Below are 12,344 nucleotides of genomic sequence, written 5' to 3' on the forward strand. Positions count from 1 at the left end.
CTGGAGGCTGAAATAGATAAATTTTGTTCTGTTTTCCCATAAAGGTAATGCCTTTTCTTTTGTCAGGCAGCTTAAATAAAGTGCTCCTAATTTAGAGCCCACTTTTAGTAGAGCTGAGTTGGGGCTTATCAAATTTCTTTTTTTTTTTCTTTTTGCAGGCACACCTGCAGCATATGGAAGTTCCCAGCCCAAGGGGTGAATCAGAGCTGCAGCTGCAGCCTGCACTACAACCATGGCAACACCAGATCTGAGCCACATCTGTGACCTACACCCCAGCTTGCATGATGCCAGATCCTTAACTTTTTAAGCCAGGCCATGGATTAAACCCACATCCTCACAGAGACAACATCAGGTTTTTAATCCACTAAACCACAAAGGGAACTCCCAAGGAAAGGTTTTTAAAGACAGCGTGAGGGAAAGGGTTGCAGTGTTTGTGATCAACTCATGCTCATTCTGTGATTGGTTGATGGTGAGGTAACAGGGTGATGTCACAGGAATCAGCATTATCAATTCTCAAGCTCCAGTTGACCTGGGGGCTACATGTTCATGGTCATTATGCAATTAGCTTCTTCCACATGGAGAGGATTTATGGCTCAGGATATTATCTATAGCCCTTGAGGAGGAACTAATGGACTTTGTTTTGTGGCTAAACCATTATTATTTCTCTTGCTTGACTATTTTCCTTTGTTTCTGCATTTTCTCACTTCTTTGATTAAATTTTCTCTTTAGAACTTGAATAATGTCTAAGAGGATAAAGTTTTTCTACAAAAAAAGAGGCAGGGGAAACAGGGCAGTCTGTCCTGAGGGAGGTCCCACAGGGTCCTGCTCAGTTTCATGTCTATAAAGAAATCTGTCATTAATGTTGTCTTATTCAGCAAGAATTTTATATGTCTATTTTACTTATCATTTTCATATATTTTAATACTTATGTTATTATAAATAAAATCTTGAAGAAGATATGTTGAAATCCCCTGATACCTGTGAATGTGACCTTATTGGAAAGTAGTCTTTGTAGATGATCAAGTTAGGATGAGGTCTTTAGCGTGGGCTCCAATACAATATGACTGATGTCCTTATCAAAAAGGGAAATTTGGACTTAGAGACAGACAGGCATACACAAGTGATGTGAAGGGACATGGGGAAAATGCATCTAAAGCCAAGGAATGCCTAATGCTAGCAAAAGCTACTGGAAAGGCATGGAACCAATTGTCTCTCATAGCCCTCAGGCACCTTGATTTCAGATTTCTGGATCCAGAACATAGACAATAAATGTTTGTATTTAAGCCACAACAGTTTTTGCTACTTTGTTCCAGCAGCCCCATGAAACAAATACAAATGACAAAGACTTTGAAGATGTTGACTATGACAATGATTTTTAGATAGGAAGATTTCCCTAGGTTATCTGGCTCTAAATTGAATTACAAGAAGGAGGGATAGGGAAATTTGACTACAGAAAAATATAAGACAGTGGAAGCAGAGAGGGATTTGAAGATATTACACTATTGACTTTGAAGATGGAAGAACAGGCCCTACATAAGTCAAAGAATATAGGAGTCCACTAGAATCTGAAAAAGGTAAGGTTTTTTGGTCTGGTGATTCCTCCAAACATTTATAACACCAATCTCACACTCTTTCAGATAATAGAAAAAGACAGAAAAAATCCTAACTCATTTTATTAGGCCAGCTTCACTTTGACATCATACCTGACAAGAAAGAAAAATTATAGGTTGTTTCCACATAAATAAAGGAAGAAATCCTAAACAAGATGTTAGCAAGTTGATACAACATATAGAAGAAGACAACCTATGACAATCACTAGGATTTATTCCAAGAACAACTGAATGTTTTTTCACTCAAAAGTCAGTCATTGAAAACCCACAGCAAATATAATACTCAATGGAGAAAAACTTAAAGCCTTCTCACTCAAATCTGGAACAAGACAAGGATGCCCACTCTCACCACTGCTATTCAACATAGTTTTGGAAGTCCTAGCCACAGCAATTAGACAAACAAAAGAAATAAAAGGCATCCATATAGGAAGAGAAGAGATAAAACTGTCACTGTGTGCAGACGACATGATACTATACATAGAAAACCCTAAGGACTCAACCCCAAAACTACTTGAACTGACTAATAAATTCAGCAAAGTAGCAGGATATAAGATTAACATTCAGAAGTCAGTTGCATTTCTGTATACCAGCAATGAAATATTAGAAAAAGAATACAAAAATACAATACCTTTTAAAATTGCACCTCAAAAAATCAAATACCTCGGAATATGCTTTAAAGAACAGTAGACAAAAAAAAAAAGAGAGAGAGAGGTCATAGAGTATTTGTCTTTCTGGTCTGATTTATTTTATTTAGCAGAATTCCCTCTTCAAATTTTATCTATATTATTGCAAATGGCAGGATATCCTTATTTTTAAACGGATGAAGAGTATTCCATTTTATATACACCACATCCTCTTTTTTTTAACATTGCTATAAACTTCTTTATGATGTGTTATTTTTTCTCCCAGTTTTAGCAAGATATAATTGACATTCAGCACTGTATAAGTTTAAGGTGTATAGCACTGTGGTTTGACTTAAATTTATCACGAAATGATTACCACAAAATTTAGTTAAATTTAGTTATCATCTTAGATATATAAATAACACTTTTTTTCCCTTGCAATGAGAACTCTTTGGATTTACCCTCTTAACAATTTTCATATACAACATAGAGCACTGTGAAATTCACATTTTTCAGGTGCTCAGAGACTAAATACAATGACAATGTCTAGACCGTATATAAAAATGGAACTCTGACCCACAACCTGCAGGAACATGCCCAGGAAATGAACTTTTTTATTGACAATAAGCAGCCCAAGAAGTCAGCCTGCTATTAAATCAGAACTGTAGGTAGTCAGAGTGTTAGTTTTAGTAACAATCTAGAAATCTAAACAATCACTTCTATAACAATAGGCCCAAAATGTCTAAGACTTGATTAATAACTGACAGATTCCCTAATTTTTGCCCCACTTCCAATACAGGACAAACAGAGGAAGCCAATTATACCCTACCAATCACTCTGCTCTTGGTTCACCTGCCTACAGCTTCTCCACACCAACATCCTCCAATTAGGGCACACATGAAACTTCCTTTTTCCACTCTAAAGCTTTCCCACTCTTGTGCCTGCCTTTGAGTCTCTGCCAAAATGCAAGTGACAGTGTCTGACTCTCTTGCTATAGCAATCTCTGAATAAATATCCTTTGCTTTTCTCATGTGGCTAGTCTTTGTTTAATTCCACAGTTCTTGATAATTACTTGGATTAAAAACAAATAGCTCATCATTGAGTACATAAAAGTAGGGGGCATCAACTGAGTGCAAGTTTCATAGAATAACTGACCAGTTTATACTTCCTGACATCCATGAGAAAACTTCCAGAGTATAGCAAGATATTCACTCTTATACTCAGTGGTGATCATGTTCTTTCCAAGCCCCCATGGGTAATGTGAGGGTGAAGACTCTTGGGGGAAGTGTAGGTTGAAATGTCAAGGGATGTCTCATGGGTACCTATTTCCTTTGTGTAGGTGAGAGTCTGGGGGTATTTTTCACAGTCAGGGCTATGGGGAGTGAACTTTGTCTTGAAACAATTTCATTAATTTTGTCTTCCTCATTGGAATGGAGTGTCTGTCTATTCCCTGGGATCATTATAAGCTGAGTTGGGTCTCCAAGTATATTTGTTCTAGAACCAGGAGTGTAAACCTGTGACGTGAGCTTGTCAATTTTGTAAGCAGCAGAAGAACATCTTGGATGGTTAGTTCTATAAATTTTTGTTTGGAGCCATGGAGTTGCAGGAGATTCTGTGTGTAAGCCTTTCCCAGGCTACCACTTGCTCATGCATTGCCCTGAGGACTAGATATTTTCATACTTCTTGGGTCTGACCCATCTCAGAGATTTGCAGGCTAGTGTGGAAGGTAAACTGTGGGGAAAGGAATGGGAATGTTGGTGCCAAAGAGGGTGAGAGAAAACTTAACAGATAAAGACTAAAAGTCACTGGGAAATGGTGAAGTTAGTTTGACTTCAGGCTCCAGCTTAGAGAGTGTCTGACTGGACACAGAGATACTTCCTTGCTGTCAAGTGACAAAGGTTGTCAGCATCAGACGCCAGAAAGATGGTAATCATAAGTTCTTAGGCAAAAATTTATGATTGCTCATTTGTTCTCCAGTCTCCAGACTGAGTTCCAAAGTCAGCAGGAAAAGGTTCTGGGCCCTTGCCATCCATGTGGTATGTATGTATGCCCATGTCTCTGTGGTATTCCTGCCTGTGCTGATCTTAAATCTACGTCTCTGAGCTCCTCTGGCTCTATTTGCTGGCACATCTCTGTCACTAGCTATCTATATCCTAGGATTTCTGCCTCTGATGCCATGATTTTATGACTCTAGAAATATAATAAAAACAAAATCTCCTCTCCACCCTGAAAACCTCCCCACAAAGGAAAAAGAAAACAGTTTTATTTTTGAATAATCATTAAACAAGAATGTGATGTACATCACAAGTAATCTGCTATGAGATTGCAAAGAAAGAAGGAATATCACTCTTTTGTAGAGCCAGGCAGTGACCACCCATTACACACATGCTCTCAAAATAAACAATAATTTGTCCCCAAGTGAAAGGACTTGACAGCACCATTTATCTCACAGGGCTCATCCTAGATTCATGTGGTAATTGGAATGACTATTTTAATTAAATGGTTTTATCCAAAGGAATTACAAATGTCCCTCGTTCTATGACCAGAGATAGTTCTGCAATCTGCAGCAAGATATCTGCTGAAGTTAAGTTCCTGTCCTTCCACAGAGCTGGGGAAGTAGGGGCTTTAGCTTCCTTGAAGATTATCATTTAAAAAGATGGATCTCAAGTCTTTGAGAAAGATATTCCTGGGTTGGAAAGCTTACTAGAAGGTTATTTTACTTTTAAAAAGTTTGCATATATTTCAGAGACAAATACCTTACAAATTGTATGTCAAAGTCTCTAAGAAAATGGGGAGGGGGATAATTTAAGTTTCACATTTTTAATATATTTATCTATATACCTGATACACCCTTTCAATCTTTTGTTTTCTTTTCTTTTTCTTTCTTTCTTTCTTTCTTTCTTTCTTTCTTTCTTTCTTTCTTTCTTTCTTTCCAGCAATTCATTTTAAAACCCCTTCTCTCTTTCCTTGCACTACGCAGGCTCCTTCTCTGGGGCGCCCGGGGGGGGGGGAGGAGCACTGTTCACTAGTCTTTCAAAGGAAGTACAGATCAAAACTTGTTTTGCAAGCATTGAGGGCAACTGAGAGGAAATGGATTTTCACTGCAGGAGGAAAGACTGGGGCTAAGACAAAGGCTGGGCAGTATCCCTTAGAAGAAACAGGAGGTAGTTTCCATGTATGATGGAGATGCCAGGTAAGTCATTTTGTTTTTATGCTTGCTCATTTATTTTTTTCTCAGGATCAAAGCAATGGGCATCTGGAACCACACCTCCCTATCAGATTTCATCCTTTTGGGTCTGTTCAGCTACTCACCCTATGAATTCTTCCTTTTCTCCCTTGTCCTACTGGCCTCTGCTACTGCCCTGACTGGCAACATCCTCTTCCTACTACTCATCCAGGCCGACAGGCGCCTGCACACCCCAATGTACTTTTTTCTCAGCCAGCTCTCCATCATGGACCTGACCATGATGGGCACCGTGGTGCCCAGGATGGCAGCCAACTTCCTCTTGGGCAGTAAGTTCATCTCTTGGGGTGGATGTGCCACTCAGGTCTTCTTAGTGGTCATGGTGGGAGGAGCTGAGTGCTTCCTCTTGGCAGTCATGGCCCATGACAGGTATGTTGCGGTGTGCCACCCACTGATGTACCCTGTGCTCATGAACTGGAAGGCCTGCCGTCTGATGGCCTTGGCATCCTGGATGGGTGGAGTGGCCGACAGCATGATTGACGTGGGTGTGGTCTTCAGTTTCCCATACTGCAGCTCTCTCCAGGTGGACCACTTCTTCTGTGAGGTCCCTGCCCTGCTGCGGCTCTCTTGTGCCGACACGTTGCTCTTTGAGGACCTCATCTATGCTTGCTGCGTGGTCATGCTGCTGCTGCCACTGGGGGTCATTGTGGCTTCCTACGCCTGGATCCTCATGGCTGTGATGAGGATGCCTTCCACTGAGGGGAAACAGAAGGCTCTGACCACTTGCTCCACCCACCTGGCTGTGGTGGGTCTTTACTATGGAGGAGCCATATTTAGCTACATGCAGAGAGCCTCTGCTAGGACACCAGCAGGAGACCGAGCCACCTCCATCTTCTACACTGTCCTCACTCCAATGCTCAACCCACTCATTTACAGCCTAAGAAACAGAGATGTTATGAGGGCCCTGAAGAAAGTGCTGGGCCGATGAGGAATGTAGACATGCCCACACTTCTGGGGCTTCCTCTCTCGTTCTGCTTCTCCTGCTGAAAGATTAGGTTCTCCTGCGGCTCATCTTCCTCCTCTCTGCTCATGGAACCCCTCTAGCTGGTTGGGGAAATCTATCACCAATCTGAAGACATTTGCCGTGGAAGATGTCAGGGTAGCAGATGATAAGTGATTGGTTTCATGATGAATCTCTTCTCCAATGAGCACCCCTATTTCCAACCAGTGAAGGCCCCAAAATACATTATTTGCCCTTTCCCCAGAGTTTCTGGGGCATTCTTTCTCTTGAATCGTATGGTAAATGTGAGTAAGGAAGGGGAAGTGATTCAAAACTCATTTTCCCAGTGAAATGTGGTACAAAGGTCAGAACTGGAGCCTGACATATAAGATCTGTGTGACTTTGGAGAAGGTTACTTCATTCTTTGGGCTTCGCTTTATCCTTTGTGCCATCATCACTACCAGGAAAGTAAGTCTAACATTTCCTGACATTAACTACTAGTTGCTTACTGTAACACAAACTCCATTTCCATGTATCTTGCATTATTAAACAATGTAAGGAGTTTTGTGCCTTTTTCAAATTGTACATTAAATATAAATGTTAAACTATAATATCTCAGAGCCCATGCCGTGCACCCTCCAGTAGGCGCACCATAGCAATGGGCGGTGGTGGTGGCAGCTGAAGGGGTCCTGATTCGGAGGACTCCGGTGCTGTTCTGGCATGGCACAGGCCAGTACACTCTAAAGAATAGTGACATTTCTGAAGCTTCAGATAAACCAAAAGGCACACCTAAAAGATAACCTGCTAAGAAGAATAAAAGCCAAAAAAATAATACCATAGCTCCCTTGAAGCAGTGGAAGTTTGGTGACAGATGTTCTGCCATTTGGTTAGAAGATGGCTGCATTTACCCAGCTACCATTGCTTTGATTGATTTTAAGAGAGAAACCTGTATGCGTTTTACAATGGATATGGAAATAGAGAAAAGCAAAATCTGTCTGATTTACTTTCCCCACCTCGGATGTAGCTAACAATATAGAAGAGAATGCTCTGGAGAATGAAAATGAAAGTCAAATTTCCACAGATGAAAGTGAGAGCTCATCCAGATCTCCTGGAAATAAGTCAAGTAACATAAAGTCAAAAGCTGCTCCATGGAACTCTTTTCTCCTTCCACCACCCCCTATGCCAGGAGCAGGTCTTGGACCAAGAAAGCCAGGTCTAAAATTCAATGGCCCACCACCACCACTGCTGCTGCCAACACCGCCACACTTCCTGTTATGCTGGCTGCCTCCATTTCCTTCTGGACCACCAATAATTCCCCCACACACCTCCTATATGACCAGATTCTCTGGATGATGCTGATGCTTTGGGAAGTATGTTAATCTCTCAGTACATGAATAGCTATCATACTGGTTACTATATGGGTTTCAAACAAAATCAAAAAGAAGGAAGGTGCTCACATTTCAATTAAGGAGTAAATCATACAGTGTTCTATAATAGGTACAATTCTCTTCCAAGGAGAGTGGTATTTTTGATGTTCCCCAGTCAATGTGAACAAAAGTTTTATCATTTTCTTCATGAACATTTGGGTGGGTGCATGTCATCTTCATTTGCTCTCATTGCATGTGACTCTTGCTTAAATAACCAGTTAAATGTTTTGAGGGAATAATCAGTTTGAATAACTGAACAATGTAAATATGAGTAATTAAAAGAAACTCAAAATTGAATTTGTCAAAATTGAGGCTTAGCACATTTGTATATTGTAACTTTCTTAGTAGGTTAAGCTTTTATTAATGTCTTTAAAATAAATAATTTTTTAAAAAGTATAATATCTCAAAGAAAAACAGCCAGAACATTTTTACAGTCTTTACAGTACAACACTGCAGAAGGAACAGAAGACAAAAATGTATCACTCCATTCAATCAGAGAATTTGGGGATCCTATTAATTCTTGATCATTGAGACCAAAGGCAGAATGTGAGTGATGTAAAGATTAGACTCCAGCAGGAATTGGCTTCTATCAGGTTTTCATCACAGGGGCTCTGGAGGGATTTGATAAATAATCATTCGAGCATGTTTTCTACAAACACCTGTCTCCCTGAACACACTGGACCAAAAAATCCCCTTAATCATTCAGTCATACTTCTCCCATGATATCTTCACTTATATCCTGAGATCCTATGGGTTATAGAGCACCAAGTGGCTATGCGTACATAGTGGTAAAGGAGAGCACTTGGTCCAGCCTGGAGAGTTCAGAATCTGGCTACTGATACAAAGCATTCAAGGCAGAAGGGACAGCTGAGCAAAGGCTGAGTACAGTGTTCTAGAACAGAAAGAACCAGGGAGAGAGCAGGGAGAGCTGATCAGAAAACAGGGCCTACATCTCATAAGGCTTCATTTGCTAGTATGAGGAGGTAGGGCTTTGCTCTTTTTTGTGGAACTACCCCGGCAGCTCTGTAGAGTGCACCACAAGGCTCCTGTGGGGATTCACAGGAGAAATAACAGCACTTGGACCAGAGTATATAGAGAGGAGGTAGAAGAATTGGGCAGGTTCTGGATACGTTTTGAAGGCCAGCATCTTCTGTTTTACAGTGGAGCTGATTTTACTAGCTCACATGGTTTTAGGAGGGATAAAATGAGAAACTGCACTTAATCTGCTTTGCACTATGAGCTCTTTTTTTTTAGGTCTTTCTATTTTTTTCTTTCTTTCCATTTTTTTTAGAGCTGCATCCACAGCATACAGAATTTCCCAGGCTAGGGTCAAATCAGACCTGCAGCTGTTGGCCTATGCCACAGCCACAGCAATGCCAGACCCAAGCCTCATCTATGACCTACACCACAGCTCATATCAATGCCAGATCCTTAACCTGCTGAGCAGGGCCAGGATCAAACTTGCAACCTCATAGATACTAGGTGGGTTCATAATCTGCAGAGCCACAATGGCAATTCCAGATCTTTCTACTAAAAAGTATGTATACTTTTGTAATTAGCACATCTTTTAAAAAGATAGACAACTGCATGCCATTAAGGAAGCAAATTTTCAAATAATTCTCTACAATATCAATAAGTTTCAGGGTGGATGCTTTATAGACCAACTTATATGCTGCCCAACATTCATTGTGGAAACTTTCTGAATCCTGTCCAGGAAGGGCACCCTTCCAGGTCCATGTAAACCTCCAAACCTTGTTATATTTCCCAGGAGTCAAACCCCACATATGTTCCCCAGGGGCCTGAGGCTCTACAACCTAGACTGGGCCCTCCTCCCATTGTCCCCAGCCTCCAGGGCACAGGCCACCCACACCCTAGATCTCCTCCTGTGCTATCTGGGGCTAGGGAGGGGGACAGTGCTGGTGGATGGCAGCCACTGAGGCTTCCAACCTCTGTCTGGGGCTTGAACTCCAGTGTGCCTACAAGACAGATGCTTGGATGAGTGCTGTCTGGTGCCCTGAAGCAGGCAAATTTATCTCTTGTGCCAAGGCCAGGCAAGGGACAGGGAAAGTAGTTCTCTAGCAGGAAGTGCCCTCTGGCTCAGTTAGGGGGCAGGGGTAGAGACCCAGGGAAGGGTCTCTGAGTCCTCCTCCATAGGACCCTGAATTTTGCCCAGCTTGTGAGAATTTGGGGGCTTCCACTTCTTCTGACCTCCACTGCAGCTTCACGTAGATTGTTATTCCCTTGGATAGAGAGGCTTAGGTGTTTATTTATGGGTATTTGGTGGAGCTTAAATTATCAAGTGGTTTCCAGGCACCAAGAATCATGGGAAACTCCCTAATGTTCCTTGTCTGATATCACCTTGGTCTTGGTAGTGGAGAATTGATGATTAAGGCCTGATCAAGACCATGGAATGGTAAAAATCTGGGTTTTCCATGTTCCTCATTTCTTTTCCCCTATGTTTTCTAAGTATAGGTCAAGACTTTTTTTTTTTCTTTTTTGCAGTTGGTTATGATATCTGTAGTGGGGATTTGGGGGCATTTTTTCTTCTTAGTATTCTCTAAGCTTCCTTGATCTCTGCCTGCTTTGGTATCTGACATTAATTTAGGGAAATTCAGGTCTTTCACCCATTTTTCCATTGGGTTTTTGGCTTTTTTACTGTTGAGTTGCATAAGTTGCTTGTATATTTTAGAGATTAAGTACTTGTCATTTGAAACTATTTTCTCCCATTCTCTAAATTATCTTTTTGTTTTTGTTATGATTTTCTTTGCTGTGCAAAACTTGTCAGTTTGATTAGGTCCAATTGGCTTATTTGTGCTTTTCTTTTTTATTGTTATTTCCTCCATAACACTTTTTTTCCCCACTGTACATCATGGGGACTCAGTTATACAAACATGTACTCATAGTTTCTTCTCCCACTGTCGTGCTGCTTTGTAAGTGTCTAGACATAGTTCTCAGTGCTACACAGAAGGATCTCATTGTTAATCCATTCCAAGAGCAAGAGTTTGCATCCATTAATCTGAAGCTCCCAATCCCTCCTACTTCCTCCCACTCCCCCTAGGAAACCACAAGTCTATTCTCCAAGTCCATGATTTTCTCTTTTGTGGAAAGGTTCATTTGTGCTGGATATTAGATTCCACATATAAGTGATATCATATGGTATTTGTCTTTCTCTTTCTGATTTATTTCACTCAAGATGAGAGTCTCTAGCTCCATCTGTGTTGCTGCAAATGGCATTATGTCATTATTTATTATGGCTGAATAGTATTCCATTGTGTTTATATACCACATCTTCCTAATCCAATCATCTGTTAATGGACATTTGGGTTGTTTCCATATCTTGGCTATTGTGAATAGAGCTGCAATGACAATGCAGGTACATGTGTCTTTTTAAAGTTTTGTCCAGATATACGTCCAAGAGTGGGGTTGCTGGGTCATATGGTAGTTCTGTGTATAGATTTATAAGGTATCTCCATACTGTTCTCCATAGTGTTTGTACAAGCTTAGATTCCCACCAACAGTGCAGAAGGGTTCCCTTTTCTCCACTCCCCCTCCAGCACTTGTTATTTATTCTTTTTTAAAATAGTTATTTCCCCAATACAATTTTTTTTCTACTGTACAGCATGGTGACAAAGTTACACATACATGTACACATTCTATTTTCTCACATTATCATGCTCCATCATAAGTGACTAGACATAGTTCCCAGTGCTACACAGAAGGATCTCATTGCTAATCCATTCCAAAGGCAATACTTTGCATCCGTTTACCCCAAGATCCCCAACCAACCCACTCCCTCCCCCTCCCCCTTGGCAACCACAAGTCAATTCTCCAAGTCCATAATTTTCTTTTCTGTGGAAAGATTCATTTGTTCCCTATATTAGATTCCAGAAATGTGATATCATGTAGTATTTGTCTTTCTCTTTCTGATTTATTTCACTCAGTGTGAGAGTCTCTAGTTCCATCCATGTTGCTGCAAATGACATGTCATTTTCATGGCTGAGTAGTATTCCATTGTGTATATATACTGCATCTTCCAATCCAATTGTCTATCAATGGACATTTGAGTTGTATCTATGACTTGGCTATTGAGAATAGAGCTGCAATGAACATGCGGGTGCATGCATCTTTTTTAAGGAAAGTTTATCTGGATATATGCCCAAGAGTGGAGTTGCTGGGTCATATGGTAGTTCTATGTATAGATTCCTAAGGTATCTCCATACTGTTCTCCATAGTGGTTGTACCAGCTTACATTCCCACCAACAGTGCAGAAGGGTTCCCTTTTCTCCACACCCCCGCTAGCATTTGCTATTTGTCACCTTATTAATGATGGTCATTCTGACTGGTGTGAGGTATAATCTCTTGGGAGTTTTGATTTGCATTTCTCTAATAATCAGTGATGTTTAGCATTTTTTCATGTGCTTGTTGGCCATCTGCATATCTTCCTTGGAGAAATGTCTATTCAGGTCTTTTACCCATTTTTCCATTGGGTTGTTGGCTTTT

The 12,344-nt window shown here is 40.8% G+C and overlaps 1 protein-coding gene and 1 pseudogene across 1 annotated transcript; both read left to right on the top strand.

Annotated features, from left to right (window-relative positions):
• Positions 1–5,481: 5,481 nt before the first annotated feature.
• On the top strand, positions 5,482–6,405 carry LOC125125427 (olfactory receptor 2M3-like). Its single transcript, XM_047776421.1, has one exon. It carries the CDS (start codon positions 5,482–5,484, stop codon positions 6,403–6,405), a length of 924 nt encoding a protein of 307 aa, XP_047632377.1.
• Positions 6,406–7,039: 634 nt separating this feature from the next.
• LOC125125429 (survival of motor neuron protein-like) lies at positions 7,040–7,901 on the top strand (annotated as a pseudogene).
• The last annotated feature ends 4,443 nt before the right edge of the window (positions 7,902–12,344 follow it).

The sequence above is a fragment of the Phacochoerus africanus genome, chromosome 4 (assembly GCF_016906955.1).
Source record: "Phacochoerus africanus isolate WHEZ1 chromosome 4, ROS_Pafr_v1, whole genome shotgun sequence".
Classification (NCBI taxonomy): domain Eukaryota; kingdom Metazoa; phylum Chordata; class Mammalia; order Artiodactyla; family Suidae; genus Phacochoerus; species Phacochoerus africanus.

Coding starts and splice junctions, on each gene's coding strand:
- LOC125125427 (XM_047776421.1), top strand. CDS start 5,482: ATGGGCATCTGGAACCACACCTCCCTATCAGATTTCATCCTTTTGGGT.